We start from the raw sequence: 19,336 nt of genomic DNA, 5'->3' as shown, positions 1-19,336 counted from the left end.
AAAAGTGATGCGAAACTTAGACTTTGCCGAATCGTCATTAAACGTGTAGAGCCCCGAAGCGCCCTGGGGCGGTTACATTGGGTTGCATGCTGTCAAAAACCGAAACCACGCGCCTAGCTCTACTTGTGTGCGTGTGTGTGTGTGTTTTTTTTCTGTGTAACGAAAAATGAACGTTGCAACATGCCTGTCCTCAAACGTCCGGAGAATGATATGCGAAACGGGAGTGTCCGAAGAGCTGGAGAATATCGTGACCACCGCCCTTACTATTGACACATCGCAGTTGCGAATCATTCTTGACTCTTGCGAGGGTGTGACATGTTGTTTATTTGACTCCTGTAAATTTTCCTTTGGGAACGTGGTGCAAGTCTTGATTCAGTTTCTGTAAAACTGTAGGTGACTGACGTTGCCAAGTTACGAAAACTTTTGACGCAGAAACGCGTCACCCAAGTTATTTTCCCGTCGTCAAATGGCACATTACCTCCACGCTGGGAGGTCTGCCAAGAATCGCGGTGGAGAGAAATCAAATCAGCGGGTAAATATTTTTGAAAAGAAAAGAATGCGGAAAGCACAAACAGTTGGGCACAGTCAGACTGGCATTAAAAGAACGAAGCAGAAGGCTTGAAGACCATGTTAATTTTACTAGACTTTATCGCCAATCTACCATATAGATGGCGGCTAATTTGTGCTACACACGATGTTGAGAAAGCAAACAGGGAGGTAAAACGCAAGAAAACTCGGCGCGCTACCATCTCCTCTTTTTTTTTTTGTTGGTGTGTGTGCTGCTTCCCTAGCACTTTTAATTCCTGCTGAATTTGTGCAGTTTTTCGTATTGCTTGATATGGCCATTGCACCTCAGACGGACTCGGTGCGTGTCTGCTGTGAACGTGTTTGATGACTTTGCGGCCATAGCTACACTGATCAAAATTTGTTGGATGTATCGTGCATGTCAGGTAATACGATATTGCATTGCTGTCTCCATAGGTACTTTTGCCTTTTCATTGGTGTGCAACTCTGAGTTCAGCACAGCAGGCTTAGGATCTTTAAATTTTCTTTAAAGGTGGAGACATCGACGAGACATGGCACTGCCGTGCATTGAAACGGCTGTCGCCAGCCATTCACTGCATCAGGAATGTTTTTGCCGAGCTGCCTGTCGACAGTTTTCAGCGCAAGGCGGAGTTCTTGCGGTGGACCAGTGCAGAGGCGGTATGGTGTGGTATCTGTAATCACTTTTGGTGGCTGCAAGTCAAGGCGACGTATTATTTGTGTCAGTTTAAATTGGACATGAATGCCTGTCTCTCTGCATTCGCTGCACTAATGTCGAGCGTATTTGCTTAGCGAGGACTTGGAGATGAAGCTCAGCAACTAGTTTAAAAGCTTAGGAGATTGTTATCGCAGATTGTTTGACTATAATATAGTTATTCATTATGAAGGAGGTCCTTCACCAAGAACTGTTTGCCTCATGAGTGTTACGTGCTAGAAACAACTCGCCCCATTGCCTGGTGCCAGGTATACTTTAGTTACACAGGTAGGGTAACTATGGTTAGGTGTCCACATTGTTAGCTGAATTCAACTGTAGTTAAAATTGCCTGAATTAATAACTAAGGTTCCACAGGTTGTGGTAACGATGGTTAGTGAGTTAACTAAGTTAAGTTTGCTATGGAGTTATGCATAAACACAATTACCAATAGCCGTAGTTGCCTTAACCATTGCTACAGCTTTCCGTGCGTGAAACATTTGGGGTGAAAATCTTTGATGTGGCTCTTACTCTCTGAGAGGCATAGTACTAATGACCAGCATTGCTTTTTAATAGTCTAAAAAGTAAAACTGGAATTAATAGTGAAACTCGCTTAGAGGAGCTCGCTTGCATGTCTGCCCATGCGGACAACATTATGAAAATACGAGATGTAATTGCGGACTAAAGGTTTTCAAATTTTCTTTTTTTCCTGCTCTGTACATGAGTGGAACTGTTTGCTGGATCTAACTGTCTCTATGCCTTCTTTGTCATTTTTCACAATGTTAAGTGACCACATTTGTAAACCTGGGCATCATCGGATTGCGTTATGGATGTTTTTCACCGAATGTCTACTGTCTGTCTGGTTTCATACCTTCCCCCTACACTAATGCACAGTAGGGCACTGTGGGCACTTATAGAATAAATGAAGTATAAATAAATAAATAAATAAATAAATAAATAATATTACCGTTTAACTGGTGGCAGGAATTCTAAGTGCAATATGTGTTTTGACGAGGTTTTGACCCTATATTTTCTTGCAGGACATCCAAGACTGCTTCCAGCAGCTGCAATCGGGGGATCCGTGCGGACCTGTTCTTGCTGTGCTTCGGACCACTGCTATTCTGGAGCATTCTCTGGGCAATGTACGTGGCACAATCACTTTTTTTATTTTGACCATGGAGGGGCCATTCTCGGGAAGGGTGGAGGGTTGTACAAATTGCCTGCGAGTTTTTGTTCTTCCATTCTTTGATCTTTCAAATTGTTTCATTCTATGAATATACGGCCAAGGGTGGTCGAAGATAACTGATAAGTGATGTCTTTGAAAAGGTAACAATTGGTCGTTAAGGGTGACAGGGGATTCCAAGAGAAGGCAAGCGTAGCAGGGAGCGGCAAAAAGTCAGGTGTGTGGATGAGATTAGGAAGTTTCTGGCACAGGATCGGATTAATTGGAGAGACTGGAGGGGCCTTTGTTCTGCGGGGGGGTGGGGTCAGGCTGATGGCGGTGATAATGATGATACGACCAAAGCGGTACCTCTAATGTTACCAAATCTGGTGTGAGCGTATTTGTCTTATTTTTTACCTGAACATGGTGTTATAGGCAAGCCTTGGTGTAATGGACATTATAATGACAAAATAATGGTCATAAAGGATGAGATAATTTAGACAGCTCTTTGAATTTTACAATGACGTGCAATTCCTGTGTGGCTGCACAGATCTATAGAGCTACCCTTGCAACAAACTTCTGGTTTTTTGTTAATATAATACAATATAATATAATATAATAACATAATATGCGCACATCACTTCATGCGATAGTGTAAGTGTAGCTTGCTCTGAGGAGTTGGGAAGTTCAACAAATTTGAACTGCATTGAAATATTTCTTTCAAGTCGGGAGTTGCTGAACTACATAATGGCTTGCTTAGGTGAAGGGAAAAGACAATGATGCCTGCTAAGCTTTTTCATATCAAACAACCCACACTCTGCAGTTGAACAGTGTCAGCAGAACACAAACGGTAACAACCTGCTTTTAACACACTAGTTTTTCTTAATTTTACTAAAAAAAAAAATGTCGAGAAGTCTGCTGTTTAATCGCCATTGACATTGTGTATTTTCTCTCTTATTCGTGTTCGTTATTGATGCCTACTTCTGTCCTCTCTTACTGCACACTCTTATGGAATAAATGATGTTTGCATGGTTGTCTAGATTTTGTGCAGCTAATGTTGAAAAGCTAAAAATTGGAATCAGTGAAGCTGTCAGAAAAGTTTGATTCATTCACAAGCTAGGCACATTCCAGTTGAAAACTTTCTGGAAAATCTATTAGTTGCTATTTTCAACACTGTTGTAAGGCACTTTGTCTATACCAATGTCTCCTTACCATATGCTTCCCAAGCCTGAATGAACCTGAGGAATTGTTTTGTTGCCAATATAAAGATGGCTATGGTTTAGCTCTGGTTAAACTTGGAGTGATACAATAGATACAGCTGGCCAAGTGGAACTTGCTCAGTCGAATTGCAAACTCAGTCTTTCGCCACTCCGTTTCGCTGGGCGTTCCTTCTTCATCTTCGTCCCTGGACGTAAATCACTCTCTCCCCCCTCTCCACTCCCCCCCCCCACCATTTGGTTTCGCCGGCATGCCACGCCGCCGGCAGTTTGTGACCAACCAGGTGCCAGCGCCACCACGCTGAAGACTTCAAATGCTAGTGTAATGTAGCTATCACTACAAAAGAAGTATCAAATTCTCATAGAAATAGTTACAGTGTTTTAAGCTGTGTGCCTTGCGGTTCTTATTCAGGAAAGCAGGCACTTTGTGGTTGCTTAAGTGGAAGCTGTGAAACCGGCAAGTTGAAGTCAGTATTTCTTGCAGGTGCTTTTCGGAAAAAACGTTCAAGTCCCATTTCTTCTCAAAGACATCCTGACGGCAGATCAGCTTCATGAAGTCTTCGGGCCCGAACTTGTAAGCTTGCCTACGTGCTAGGCAAATCTGTACATTGGTCCTTGCCTCACGATGTTTCTTTAAGGAGTTCCTAATTCTTGGCGTCTTACATCCATCATTGCTAGCAGCCACTTGGCGACAGTGCCGGTGTGTTGACATCTGTTTTTTTCCGTGCATGGAAACTGTTTCACAAAATATTATTTATTCCATTTGCTGTGCCACATGAAACACCATCATATAGGCAGCATGAAGGGTTGCTTAATCCATCTGAAACAAAGAAATCATTGCTAGGCTAAGTGCACTTTCAGGAAAGCAGTGAATTTGCTTTGTACATAACTGTGTACTAAGTACCTTATAAGGCTAATTCCATGACCTATGTCGCTTCTCTGTTTCGCATGAATGTTCATTGCATAGGAGTAATCACACACTTAAGCAGCATATCGTCACAGAAATATTTGTTTCATATTCGATTCACTTTTTAACTGCACTGTTCATAATCTATTCAGTTGCAAAGCAAGCTTATTGGTATTGTGTTTGGTTTCAAAAAAGTACTTTTTGCATACCCCTACTCCTTAATACCCTCAATTGCACCTCTAATAAGACCTATGCATCTCTGTTAGTGTCACGCTCATTTTTACCACTACATGTCTCATAAGCGGCACATGTCTGTGATGTCAGGGTTTGCAGATGCTGACAACCGCTAAACTACCCTACGAAAAAATTAGGCTTTGAATTGTTCTGCCGCGTTTCTCAGGCCAGCAGCCAGGTTTTTGTTTATTTTGGCAAGGAGCTTTCCATACCACAAAAAAGAATGCAGTCAATAGAAGTCAGTAGACTGCCCCTTCAAAAAAAAAAAGGGGCAAACCGTGTCTGGCAGTCCATGTTTGTTTCAGCACATTTATGAAGCAGTTGTTGGTTGAGTGGTAATTGCGCATTTGTTCAAGAATTTCCCTGCGAGAAATGCAGTGTCAGCTAGGAACCTTAGGAGGGCATTTAAGGGAAAGAGTACCTAAACATCCACAGAAGTACGATTGGCTTCAAAAGTACTTAGATGAGCGTGAAGGTATAAAGCCAAAGCAGGCATATCATCAGAGACAAGACAGTGTCGTTATTTGAGTTGGGAGGCCAGCGGCATCAAAGATTTATTGGAGATCGCATTGCTACGAGCCTGTCATAATGGACCATACTGTTTTCATGCAGAAAGTCACAACAAAAAAGGTGGTTAAAGATGCCGTGACAACATTGAGCTTCAGGGAATCGAACAATTCAGTGTGAATTCTTAGAGTTGCTGGCCTTGCTTTACTGTGCAGATGCTGCTTCTTCAAGTCATTGTGGGGCCTCCACAGTCTCTGAATCTACGAAACATTGTCTGGCATGGGTTTGTGAGGCCGGAGGAGGTGGACAGCAGGTGAGGCTCTCGGAACGTGGAAGTCTTCACGTTTGCTTGGGTAGAAAATGTCTGTCGGAACCAGCTGCTTGAGTAAGCTTGTGGCTGTTACCATGCGAGGCGCCTGAGGTACTAGCAGGCATGTTTTTGGTGCCAGCGTGGTACCAGTGGGGACTTATGCACACGGCACAAATCCTCATGGAGTACCGGTGGCGTTGGCATGAGGACCGGCATGTGGGTATAAGGTGCCACCAGTAAGCATCATTGCGACAGATGGGCATCTGCAGAGTACCAGTACGGTATTAACAAGCATGCACAGTGCACCAGTAAAAATCATCAGCGATCATTTGAAAATCTGACCATTTTTTTTATTGAAGTTTAAACATTATCTTGTTTGTAGTTTGCCGATGGTTTTCTCTTTCATTTTTCCATGCAATATGGGTAACCTTGCTTCATTTGAGGCTACCTCAGTTATGAAGTTTCATTGTTTTAAAGACTTTTGATGAGTACATTCTATCCACATTATTTTCTTGTGCTTCATAGATGGCAGCGCACAGCACTCAAAGGCCGTACTTACTGATGGGTACAGCTGACAAAAAAGCTGGTGTTACGTGCCTTTTTTTCCTTGCATAAAAAAAAGTTTGCTGCAGATAATGACTTAGAGTGATGAACGCATCAGGCTGCATTGAAGCAAAGGGGATGAGCTAAGAGAACCCGATCACTTGGAAAGCTATAATAGCATGAGAGCAGACATCAGACAGTGTTGATCGACTATTCCATGTAATTCCTAATACTTTGTGACCTGCCCTGGGTTTCTGACACAGGAAGAACGTTTTCTGCTGGAATTGACACAGGAGGAATACCTTTGCAGAAATTTTTGTTGGTGCCTCAGTAAGTGCCTTTCATTCTGAGCAGGTATGCCTACCTCCTGATCTGCATCATCCTAAGCCTGGGTGAACATATCAATCAACATTGCAACCCTGAAATACACAGTCAGCGGCAACGCAAGCAGTTTTCTTTAGAGCGGCATACAGCTGTACTCTGCGACTTTGATGGTGAATGAAACATTGTCTTTTTTATGGCTTTTTAAGTGACATCTGTGCAGGGGAATTTTTTTTTAATGCTAAATGGTGTTTATGTTGGCATAGAATTCTGTAACTGAAAACTCCTTTTTTTACGCTGTGTACAGCTATCATCGCCACTTCTTTTCCTTGAAAGGAAGCAAAAAGTGTGAAATTATGTCTCCTTGTGGGCACAAAAATTTGGGGCTCAGAAATGCTGTGTAAAACTGCTTGCTTTCATGGCATTTATTTGTTGTTTGCAAAATTGCTTTGTGAATGGCAGTGCTCGTTGTAAACTTGACAGACCTTCGGAAACGTGGGAGTGGTTTAGTGGCTTGTTTATTTTTTTCTGCTCATAAATATCATATTGAAAATGCAGTGAACACATCAGGTTACTTGTCTTTTTTTGCTGAATAACTAGGGTTGCTATCATAGCATTTGCCTTAGGGTGTATAGACACCAACTTCTCACCAAATTTTTGTTGCATGTTTTCTTCTTTGTAATGATGCATAAGGCATTAGTATGCATGAATGACCATGCGTTATTCGCCTACTATCGGAAAATAATTTATAATTGGATTTCTTCTCTCATTCTGTTTTGGTTTTGTCTCAACAGCTGTGCACTGATTGTGATGACAACGATCAATGTAGGTGATGTGAGCCTTTAAAAAATTCTGTACTGGCTCCGCGGCTTTGCTGTTTGCTGTTTTAGTTTAATATAATGCTTAACCCTTTATATGGCAGCTGGACACATGTCTCACTCAAATGCTGGCGTACGGAAAGCGGCGCACCTACATTCAATATTTTTACATGCTGAATACTATCCAGCTGTCAAACAAACCATTAAGCGCGTTTTTAACTTTCACTAATAGGCCCCCTTGGTGTTCTGTATGTCTTTACAAGTGAGGGTGCGCTGTTTGACGAAACCCATCTTAGCAGGAAAAAAAATTTAAAAATTTTTGAGCTCTTGAGCCTTTCTCATTACCCAACTGCCTCATACTACTTCTTGAAGCAATTCTCAATTCTTATCCAAGTTGTCTAAAATGTTTAAAAGACTGAGGTGCAGATACATACCAAATTTGAGGTATTTTGACGAATTCATGGGTGCAACTGTGTACCTCTTCTTTCCTACAAAACTAGTGGTTGCAACAGCTTGACAGTGATGTCATTTAATTCCTTGAAACATCCTGAGTGCAATTTCACCATTTGTACGCACGTGAGACATGCACAGAGTTTGTGCCCTGTAAAGGGTGTAACCAACCTGCTTCAAGAGCTGGAATGACAACAAAAGAAGCAGCGAATATATCATATTTCTATTATTATGCGTTACGTGACCAATACCAGCCTATACTGAGCTTGGACATCACAACCATTGTTCGACTGTTGAAACCAAACCAGCTTACGAGAAAAAATTCAATTATAAATGTTTTGCTGGTATTAGGTAATATTATGTTGTGACCCATGTATAGTAATCTCTTGTGCAGTAAAAGAAGGCATGAAACAAAAAATTTGGTGTTTATACTCCTTTGAAAAAATAACATGCTCATAAAAAGAGAATGGTTTTGGTACAAATTCAGGCTGTGTCAAGGCTGAGAAAACAATCTGTGACTACACTGGGTGCAGTACACCTGTGGTTTATATATATATATATATATATATATATATATATATATATATATATATATATATATATATATATATATATATATATATATATATATATATATATATATATATATATATATATATATATATATATATATATATATATATATATATATATATATATGTGTATGTGTGTGTGTGTGTGTGTGTATGTATATATATATATATATATATATATATATATATATATATATATATATATATATATAAAATAAGTGTTGATGGTTTTTATTGTTCACTCTCTGTTCTTGTGTCATTATTTTTGTGCAAAAGCAATAATACGCTTACCGACACCAACGAAGAATCTTGTCATCTCTGGATCTTGGACCATTGCCTAGCAAGAGTGACGCCACGTTAGGTTAAAAAGCAGATCCAATCGATAGCTATGACTGAGAGTCGAACCTGCAGCAGCGCGAACAGGTCAGCTTCACAGGCCACTGCACAAGAGCACAGGCTATCGCCGCATCCAGAACTGCCCCATGTTAAACTGCAACCCACTGTTGCGCTGCGCATTGCACACCGTCTCGTTCATCCACTAATACTGCCCCTGCTCTCGTACTGTAATCAGTTTAACCAAGTTGAAACCCTGCCACTGTTTTTTTTTTGTGAGCTTCTTTGTACATTCTGCACGACCACTGCAGTGGATTTTCTTAACATGCTAGTAGCCATTTTTAATCTTCCCAACATTTTTCGTCGCAGGCAATGTGTCTGCTAAAATAATTTCCCTTGAATTCTGAATTACTCGACTAAATGGCAATTTTAGTGTGGCATATCAGTGTCTCGATGAATTTATTTTTATTTATGACCATGTCCTAAATGTATGTGGCTGTTAATAATAAACTGGTGTTCTGTGTTGTCTTCTTTGATCCATGGTTTCAGACTTACCTTTCAATGAGGATAGGTTTTTGTCTGCCCTGGAAGGAAGCTCTTTTGTCCTACCTGGTCGAATGCAATACTGGCTGACATGTGTGGACCTTTTGAAAAGAGCGTCGTGAGTGTGTTTATTTTAATAGTTTCTGTGACCGAGCTAAGGAAACAGTGTCATCTAGGTCATTGTGAGGGTGGCTATGAAGACTGTGTGCTAGAAAGTATGTAGATTCCAAATTTGTTGGAATAATTAAGCACTGCTTTTTGTGGGTTCATCTTTCAACTGTTGAGGCACTCAAGGTGTTGCATGTGAAATGCACATAGGGCAGTTGCTGTTTAGCACTTGGAAGTTTTGGCATGAAAGGCATGCGTTCCATGCAGGTCGAGCGAGCAGAAAGTGTGAATAACAATCTCTCATTATTTTGCTCCATTTCTAAACCTTTGTTTGAGCGAAATGCAATATTTCTCAGTCCAGTCTGTGCACCATGTCATGATATGGAGCAAAGTCTGTTCTTGAACAATGTCTGTGGCCTGGGTCACACCTCATAAAACTTTTGTCGAGAAGCATGTTTTCTTGTAAAATGCAGTGTGGCCTAGTTTGTGCCAATACTGCCTGCTAGAGGTGTGTTGTGGAACCTTATCTCTGAGCTTATATCAGCTTTATCAGAAGTTTATAAAGCTTTATCTAAATGAACTAGTCTTGTAACAAAGCATGCTGTGCTCAGCATTGCCAAAGTATGTGTATTATGCATGTGTGGCCAAACCTAATCTGAAAAACAAAAGCCTCTGTGACAAAGCAGTGACTAATGACTGCAAAATTTGGGAACATTCATTTTTGGAAGTTAATTGATAACCGTGGCATATATGAAAGGCAGTTCCAATATAGTTCTTCTTTTCTGGTGATCTTATCACTGAAACTTGTGTGACGAATGCAAATTATAATACATTCTTATAAATGGCTGAAAATGATGGCACTTCTTTATGCAGTTGTTGTCTCTAGGTACGCCAAATGCCTGATGTTGGCACTGCCCCAGCTGGAGTGCATGCTCAGGGTTCTGTACACAAAAGTTAACAACTGCTCCCACCGTCTTTTGACGGCAGAGGTGAGTGCATGGCTGTCTCTCGGTTTGATTGGCAATAGTTGTGCGCAGCTCACGTATGCTTACCACGGTTGCAGTGTCTGGCCATATTAGTATTCCATTGTGCACTGTAATCGTAGTGTGGTGTACATCTTCTTGCTTTTATATCATAACAATGTAATAGTTGCAGAACTTATAACCAAAAGTATTGCATTCTGTCTGCTCTGCAACTGTACTGTAGAAAAGTAATGTCTCCCTCAAAAGAGACACCTAAATTTTGGGTGCACATTTTCATGTTTGTAATGATGTGTAAGGCTCTGTTGTACTTGGATTACCACCTGGTATTCTTCTACGGCCACTAAATAACTTATAATCGCATTTCTTTTTCGTGCTGTCTTGGTTTCGGTTTGAACAGCCGAAAGAGGACTTTGACGTCAACATGTACTTACAGGTCACGTGAGACGTGAAAAAACTGCAATATAGTAATCGCTGCTTCCTCATTCATTGTCATTCCAGTTCTTGAGGCAGGCTGGCTTCAGCACTGCAGTAAATTAAAACGGTGAAGCAGCGATTTTGTGGACATTTTTCTATGCCCCATGTGACTCAAAAGCACTCTTTGACGTCACAGCCACTGTTTGGCTGTTGAAACCGAAACCGAAACAGCAACGCAGAAAAAATTCGATTATAAATTATTTAGCGGTCGTAGGCGAATATCACATCATGATTCATGCGTAGTAGTGTCCTCAGCATCATTATAAAGAAGAAAACATGCCACCAAAATTAGGTGTCTATACTCCTTTAAAAGCTGCGTTTTCACTGATCTGCAAGAATTTGAGAACTTTACTGCTATATTAAAAAAACGAGACAGCAGCCAGATAATTTCTGCAGCTTATATTTTGCTATTTATATCTGCAAGCAGTTTCTGGCAATCGTGGGGTTTGGTTTAACTTTGTGAAACTTGCTAAACTTCTGCTGCAAGTTTAGCTGACTTGACTGAACATTTCCTACATGTTTGGAAGCCTATAACCTAAAGCTCAAAGTGAAGTGTACTAGTGCGGATTTAAGTTGTGCAGGAGATCATAAAAGAAATGGATGTAACGGTTACAAAGAAACCAGTTTTGTGTATATGAGGTTCGCCATATTGAGCAAACATTGGACCAGACCAGAGCTTATGTGTACCTTGTTTGTGCAGTGGTTTCTAAGAATTGATATTAGGCAGGCGTTCCTGATAAATGATGTGCACTCTACAACCTGTAGCAGTTTCTGTCACAATTTCTGTTAAAGTCACTTGGGAACAAAATCCAGGAGATGGAATTCTGTAGGAATTTTCATATGGCTGTGGATGCTATATCTTCAAGCGATGCTTCCTGATATCATCGCTGTAATGCTATGATTGGCCAAATTTCCAAATGGAGCCCATTATATATGTTGGTTGTGTAGCATGAGGATAGTCTTGTTTTTGATACTAGTAGCATAAGCCATTCAGTGTTGTTTAAGCTGACTGAATTCATTTCACTCATGTTGTATGTTATCATATTAAATGGACACTGAGGACAAATAGCAGTTGACTTGCATCAATAGAGTACCACATTCTAATCGCAGAGACCACTCTTGCTGAAAACGAAGCTTTGACAGCCTAGAAAAGACCACAAAACGAAATACATATCTCGCCATTGCTGGCTGATTTTGCAAGAAAAATGCGTGCATCGACTCCAATTCTTGGGGTCTTGGGGGCAGATCCTAAAGGCTACTCTTGATCTCACAAGTTGTTTGCAGTGCTGCGAAGGCTGCGACGATCTGAACCAATCAGAACAGTATGCGCTTCAAAAGGTGTTCCTCCGTGCTACTCACACCGTGCCTGGTGGCTCCATCGCTGGTAAGGAAAGAACACCAGTGTCCAGCTGCTATGTAGAAGAGATTCGGCCGACTCGGCGGATGCCATGTTTCCAAATGGCGGCACGCCACTTTGCAGCAGGCCTCTGCGGTGCTGTGTTCGTGCAAATTTTCTCTGCTAATTTAACTAGTGGATGAACTGTTCGCTGTACTTTCAAAAGGCCGTCCTGAACTACCTTTTCAATTACTGTGATAATTGCTTAAAATATAGCCACAACACTGCTCAAATATCTGAGGCACTGTTGTTTGTCTTACGTTACCCTGATTGGACGAGACAGCTGTACATTTCACACTGCTACAAATTACTTGTGAGATGAAGTACAGGCTACACCGCTGTTCCCTTCAAAATGGTGGCAACCCGTCTTCTTTTTTAGTAAAGACATCGGAATTTCAGTTAAATGATGGGAAGATTTTTAAATAAAATTTTCTCGCCGATAAACGTACCCTTTGCTGCCATACAAGCTTTATTAGTTTCTCTGACATTCCTGACATATTAGATGCACATACTCTTGTACACCTTACTTACTGCGAGCTTTGATTCTTTTCTTTGTTCTCCTCCAGATGGTGACATTTTATACAACCCTGGATGAGGTAAGATACAAGTTGACGTTCCTGGAGTCAGTTGGGTTGCTGAGTGCATTTGATAAGGCCAGCCACAATCCCCCCCACCCTCGTTCCCTCATTTGCTTTGTGGAAACTAATTTTCTTGCTGTTTTTATTATTATTGATATGCCACCACAGGTCAAATAGTATGGAGACATATTCATTGACTTTTGTGCAAAAGTATGTGTAGTTTTGCTGCTTTGTTATTTCATTTGGAGCAGACGCGAGCTGGTTTGATGACCGACATTTATCCTGTGTTGTTTTTCATTTGTCTGCTCGATGGCATGCTGAACTAAGCAGTGGTGCTGGTTTTTTTCTCATGTCTTGCTTTATTGTGCAGATCCTTGCAAAGGAAATGGAACCTGGCTTGCAGAATGCTGTGAGGTCAACTCTTGGAGACCCTCACTTCGTAAGTTTGTGCTCTGTTCACTTCAGCTTTAAAACTGCCATTCATTCAACTTGGCTTAAGGTGAGCTTAGCCAGGTTCTCAAAAGGCTTACTCAACTTGATTTTTTAAGTGTTTGTTTCCATAACTGCTGGATTGTCCATTTGCATTCGCAGTTTATGTTTTGTTCTTACTACTGAGATTGGGCCTTTTTTTAGACTTGAGCTCGGGGGTTAGCTCCTGCATTCGTATTGAAGCCTGTCACTTTCATGGATTGATAAAAGTAAGCAAGAAGTCATCGTTTGTTTTGTGTATCCACTTAGAACTTTTGCTTATTGAATGAGGGTGGCACATATTGCAGGAGCTTACTCTCATCACGACATGGTGATATGATCACAACCATGTCATGCTCATAGATTCAAGTGAAAGTTTGAACTCATTTATGACTATAGCACCATGATGTCGCACTTTTGTAAAGATTTAGAGTAGTGCTTTTTCTGTCCAGTTTATGGACTTTACTAATATACTTTACGGCATACTAATCGTTCTGGATTCATGGCCATACGATTTTTGCACTGGCCAGACATGTTTAGCTGTCAAGTTAAGCTTGCCACAGTTATGGTTTGCCACCTCACAGTGACACCTGTATTGCAGACTCTCTTCCTATGGTGACCAGCGTTCATGTTGCCATGAAGTTTATAGCATCATGCACACTCCATGGAATTGTAGTAACATAAGCTCCATGGAATATGGAGCAACATAAACTCCATCGAATATGGAGTAACATAAAATCCGTGAAATATGGAACATGGAGTTTACATGATTAGTGTCGGGCTTGGATAGGGCACTCTTAATGGATGAAAGGTGTAATCAGTGATTTCTTTCTTCCTTCTAAAGGAGAGTGAAAAGACGAGCTTTTTGTTCTGTGTGGTTGCCAAAGGGCTCAGTTGTTCACCTTCATCTTTATGTTATCTAGCATTCCCTACAAGGTTGTTGTCAGTTGGAGGAATGGAAAACAGTGCAGGAGACAGTAAGGCATGTTGAGTTTCCTTTATCACAATGTTGAAAACCTGAAGCCAGCGTTGTCGCCAATGCAGGAAATGTTCCTCGACATCTTTTCGTACCTTGAAGGGCCAAGGTTGCGGGATAAGATATCCCACGGCGAAGTGAACCTGGAAACAGTCACCGAAAGGCTCGTTCATCACATCTTTCATCTTGCGGCACTCACATGTAGCATAGAGTTACCTGGTGATGCAAATGAGGTAAGTTGTTTGAACTCTTTGGTAGGTCTGTGGATTGAGTGCCTTTCTGTTTCTGGATATCTGATGCCTTTAAACCCAGTGTCAGTTAAAGAATGCTCATCTTACTGTGGTTTTTAGAGGAATTCCATCTTTTTTGTTGCAGAACAGCTACATCACAGTTCTAAGAAAGGTTTCAAACAACTATCGGGCACATTTCCATCCTAGTCAGCTGCTGAGGAGGAAGGTATGTCCTCTATGCTAGATGAGCTGTGCGTGTGTTGCATTCAGGTATATTTGACTTTTTTTTTATGCGATGTTCATTGCCTCAGGTCATAAAGGTTATGAAGTGAGGGATGATGAGAATGATTAAATAAATGAAAAAAGGTTGGCTGATCTAATGAAATCAAGGAGGGAACGATGATGTGGTTCCTGTGTCCAAACAATATATGAATCTGGATTGTTCGGTGAGAGACCCACTGCCGCCAGCGTATATTTGACGTGTTCAGTATTTTAGTTTCAATACAGGAACGCAGCTTTTAACTGTTTTGACAAAAGTTTTTCACTGCTTCGCCTAACGTGAGACTCTTGCTCAACTGATTAACTCCAAAAGGGTCACATTGCAATATTTACCGGGTATAAATTTAAGAAATTGGCAGAGCTGAGCGCGGCTGTTTGACGAACTCTGCAATAACAGCCCAGAATTTGCAAATGACCCCGTCGGTCAACCAGAATAAAAGCTTCGCTTATCTCCCTCTTAAATCCTTCTAGCGACATCATAGCTAGAGTGAAGCTAACGTGGTGAAATAGTATAAAAGCGCTTTATATCTTTTGTTGCCAAACCATCCTCTTATTAGCAGCATTTTCCTAGGGTGTCCAAGTTTTTTAGTGCAAAGTTGTACATCTGTGTCAGCATTTTCTCAAGTCGAAACACCTGAAAACCTTGTGTGTGTAGCAAATGTAGAGAGTGCCGACTTCATGACCTGCATGCTTTAGTGAGGTAACTTGCATAACTTAATTGCAGACAGTGCAAGCTGTCGACAAACTGCGCTGCCTCAAGAGGAACCTGGAAGCCTGTGATGATATAACCACCGAGGCTAACAAAGATAAGCTGGATGCCTGCATTTCTCTTCTGGGCAAAAGATGGGACATTGAACTGCGGGGAGACTGGGATTCAAGGTCAGCCTAACTCTGACTTCCTGAGCTGTCATGACCTTCCGTAAACAAGACTGAACTTTATTTTTAATGGGTGTGGTTGTTTGTGCTTACTTAGCTATTGGTGTCCGCCTCTGATTAAAAAAAAAACAGTTTTCTCTCTTGTAGTCCAAAACTGTTACCTCACCTTGAATCGGCCACTGTTTTTAGCTTACTTCCCTAACAACACCCCAAATGACAGACAAAAGCATATATAGTAAATAAAGACAAAGCTGAAGTTCTAATTTCAGTCGGGAAATTTCGTATTTCTCACTAGTTTACAATTTCATGTACCTTGAGTGCATTGTCAACATTTTCTCTTATGTGAATACAAAAAAAAAAATCTGTTCTAGGCAGAGAATATGGGTTGTCACCAGCAGACGTCCAATACCTTAACTGTATATAGTATCCAATTAAACAATCATCCTAAGCTGGGGTAAACCTTGCAAAGCCTGTTTTACTTAGACCGACTAGTGGGGACAGATGCGCTTCTAATGTTTTTGCATGGGAAACAAATCGGCTCACAAATAATGGGATCTGTGCTTGATTATCAACGTTGGTGACCATAGAGGGCATTAGTTTCAGAGTGGAGTATTACTCGAACCAAAAGCTCACTCGTTTAAACTCACCAGCTTGCCTGCAGTTTGTTCAGCTTCCTCAAATTAATTTATGAGCACTGGGTCTCCAGATGATGTGTGAAAAATTTTGTTCACTGCTGTGGTTATTGCAGGAGTTTTAAATGTGATTCGCTTATAGCCAAGTTCTGTTTTCTTTCACGTCTTCTTTTCAGTTCCTCTATCTCCAAAATTCATTGTGTATGGTGCACTGCAGCCTCCTTGCAGATGTTGAGTTCCTGGCAACGTCCATTGCGGACAGCGTTCTGTCCTCTGTGTTCAGGCCCAGAAGGGAGCTGATGGTGGTCACACTGTTAAGACAGATGTGTGACGAGGCCTGCATCACACTGGACCACTTAAACGCCATGCTGGCTTCGAGGGCTCAGGGCTTGAGCTCCCGTGGACTGCGGTCACGGCAACGGGAAAACTACAAGAGATTTCTGGAATGGTATGCATGGAATTGAACGCAAGAAACTTAAGGCGAAATCATTGCCGAACGCTGAAAAGGACTATTGTATATGTAGGGCTGATGGAAATGACTGAACAGTGGTAACAGACAGGACAGAAGAAAATAACACAGACACGTGCGCTGACTAGCAACCAAATGGTTTATTGCAACGGGGAAGGCAGCAATATAATGTAAACATGGCAAGCAAAACACAAAAGATCAAACTATTGGGGAAAGCCCACATTCAGATACCATCAATATTGCTGCCTTCCCTGCTGCTTCTAGGGCGCTGTTGATGGATACCATAGGCGTACACGTGTGATGAATACTGGACTACAACCCGACACGCTGCTGTTGGCGAGTGTGAGATAAAAGCACAAACCTTGGCGCTAACGTTTGCTGCATCACCACCGGTCCCTCAAGTAGTGCGGCGAAGCCTGCCGCCTGCCATCCGAACGAGCATCGTTTGGCGCTGGAGAGTTTGATATATCCGTTTCATGGCCAACCACATTCGATACATGTAAAGTATAAATTGCATGAGTTTCTAAAAAATATTTACGGAGAGTTCGATATAACCAATAATGCGTAATATCCGTGTTTGTTACATTCAGGTTTGTATATCTCAATGCCCATGCATCATGTGAGCATGGCACAGTGAGAATAATGCTCTTCCTGGATTTCATAACACTGCATACCACTCAGGCATGATAACAGTCATCCTTTGTGTGTATTTATTTATTTATAAACCCTCAGGGCCCGAAGGCATTAGAGAGTATATTTGTGTATATCTGCTATGTCAAACTGACGGCTGTGACTCATGCATTCTAGTTTGCTGCAGCCACTCGAGAATGAACGGTTAGTGCATTTATAGATCATCATGGTGTAGGAGGTTGCTGTCATTGGAGGGGTCACAACGTTCGGGAAGGATGCTTTGAGTTGTTGATCATCTTGTTGTGAACAAATGCATTGCTGTCTGTCCAGCCCTTCAATTAGCACTTTTGAGTATATGATGCTCAAGCTTTTTTGTGACCATGTGACAGGAATGAAACTTCCCTTCAGATGTAACAATAAGAATGTGGTGTTCGCTTGTTCTTATGAAGACTGAAATAATACAAACAATGTAAACACATCTTGCAGTAAATTATTAACTCCAGGCTTGTCACAGAAAGCATGACAGTGCTTAGGCAATGGAAATATCTCCGAAAGCAAACAGTTTTGTGAAGCACAGCTGAACTAGTTGTTTCCTTCTCTTCCAGTGTGCCTGTACTGTATGATGGCATTGCATTAACTCTCTGGATCATCTGTTGCTGTCTTCAACGAATCAATGACACTGACAGGCTTGATCAGTTTCAGTTTGGGAAGTTGTTGAGGTAAGTAGCCAGGGTTCATTGGATTTGTGGAAAGGCCAACAGCGTTAACTTTTATGCCAAAGGCAGCAACTGAGTTGAGATCTGTTGACTTGGACTGCTCAGGATTGATGAGTGGGCTCACAACATCTTGAAGCAGGCACATTTTTGTTCAGCATTACCGTATAAACTTATGTAAGGGCCGCGCTTTTTTAAAAAAGATCCGGGTGTGAATTTTGAGGGTATGGCTCATACATGAATTAAAGGAGATTTATTTTTTCTCAATTATCTAATCCAAAACAGGAGATGCTGCCCATACACATGTGCATCCCTTACACGAGATTATACAGTAGCATGTATTGTTTTACTTAGCTGCGTTCTTTTAGGCATGCTTTAGCCTTTTACTCTAAGCCATTGAAATGAATGTCATAGGTCGTATTCTAAGCCGTTGGCTAATCAAAACCTACGGCATCGCTGATAAACAATGCCCTACTGTTACATGTACCTTTTTGTTGTCTAGTCCTCAGCAAAATTTTTGGTAGGATAATCACGAATGAGAGTGTGTGGTAAGTTGTACTGCAATTCGTTTTTGCAGCTTGGAGATAAACTTGATATAAACATAAAGAACAGAAGCTTTGAAGAAAAGTAATCGGAATAAGCTCCTATTCAGTGAGGTCATAAAGGAGAAAGGGTTGTGTGTGTATATATATATATATCTGGTATTGTTGCATGACAGGTCAGAAACTTGTTTTATTTTATATATATTTGCATTATGACTGATAATGTGGTGACAATGCCTTCTTTGTTCATCTTTAAAAAAGTGTAAAAAGTTTGTTAGCAGTATTTTGTCACAGTTAAGTCTTTCAAGGATCTGCTATTATATACCTGACTAGTATGTGACGTTTTTCTGGCTACATTTACAAGTTTTTTTATTTTGCCTTTCCAGGATATTGAAGGCAGTGGTCAAGTTTGCAGAAAACTTGCATTCCCTGACGTCTCCAACCCAAAACCGCTGGCTTGAGTCATGCAAGCTATGCAGGGAGAGCATAGCACTGGTCCTACAGTATTTGAAGAATGACTCGACTACACTTTTTCTGTCACTTAAGCACCCCATCTCATGACACATGGAGGAATGATAAAATAATGATTATTTGTATGTTATTCTCTTTTGAGTAGCACAAATGTGCTTAGAACAGGCCTCAAGGCCCTCAGCATCTTTGGAAAGTTGACTACATTTTGTTATGTATGCACAAATGCGGTTGGCTGTATAAGTTCTCTTGACGACTTCCAAGAAATGTTATTTCCGTAGCTCTAGTTCTTTTAACGCGATAGTGTTAAGAAGTTCTTGTCTCAGAAAATCTGGCATGGGCGGTGGCGGCGTCGACCTTGAG

General features: G+C 41.1%; 1 protein-coding gene across 3 annotated transcripts; it reads left to right on the top strand.

Moving 5' to 3' along the window:
* The first annotated feature begins 38 nt into the window (after positions 1 to 38).
* Positions 39 to 19,101, top strand: LOC144104274 (endoplasmic reticulum membrane-associated RNA degradation protein-like). 3 transcript variants are annotated; one of them, XM_077637169.1, is made up of 16 exons: positions 40 to 308; positions 1,058 to 1,203; positions 2,275 to 2,376; positions 4,098 to 4,187; positions 5,477 to 5,574; positions 6,469 to 6,608; positions 9,158 to 9,269; positions 10,146 to 10,248; positions 12,679 to 12,708; positions 13,061 to 13,129; positions 14,203 to 14,367; positions 14,510 to 14,590; positions 15,368 to 15,522; positions 16,369 to 16,599; positions 17,856 to 17,969; positions 18,892 to 19,101. In XM_077637169.1, the coding sequence occupies exons 1-16, from the start codon at positions 167 to 169 to the stop codon at positions 19,064 to 19,066; spliced, it is 1,953 nt and encodes a 650-aa protein (XP_077493295.1). In that variant the 5' UTR covers positions 40 to 166; the 3' UTR covers positions 19,067 to 19,101. The 3 variants fall into 3 exon arrangements, with proteins under 3 accessions (XP_077493296.1, XP_077493295.1, XP_077493297.1); XM_077637171.1 differs by lacking the exon at positions 40 to 308 and adding an exon at positions 740 to 950; XM_077637170.1 differs by lacking the exon at positions 14,510 to 14,590 and having other exon boundaries at positions 39 to 308.
* Positions 19,102 to 19,336: the final 235 nt, after the last annotated feature.

The sequence above is a fragment of the Amblyomma americanum genome, chromosome 9 (assembly GCF_052857255.1).
Source record: "Amblyomma americanum isolate KBUSLIRL-KWMA chromosome 9, ASM5285725v1, whole genome shotgun sequence".
Classification (NCBI taxonomy): Eukaryota; Metazoa; Arthropoda; class Arachnida; order Ixodida; family Ixodidae; genus Amblyomma; species Amblyomma americanum.
Note: the sequence above shows the minus strand (reverse complement) of the source record. Positions and strands in the feature narration are given on the sequence as shown.

What these genes read in the sequence shown, in the direction of transcription:
- LOC144104274 (XM_077637169.1), top strand. Translation starts at nt 167, where the DNA reads ATGAACGTTGCAACATGCCTGTCCTCAAACGTCCGGAGAATGATATGC. An exon ending in CATTCTTGACTCTTGCGAGG is followed by an intron (nt 309 to 1,057) that starts GTGTGACATGTT and finishes TTTTCTTTAAAG; the next exon opens with GTGGAGACATCGACGAGACA. An exon ending in ACCGTCTTTTGACGGCAGAG is followed by an intron (nt 10,249 to 12,678) that starts GTGAGTGCATGG and finishes GTTCTCCTCCAG; the next exon opens with ATGGTGACATTTTATACAAC.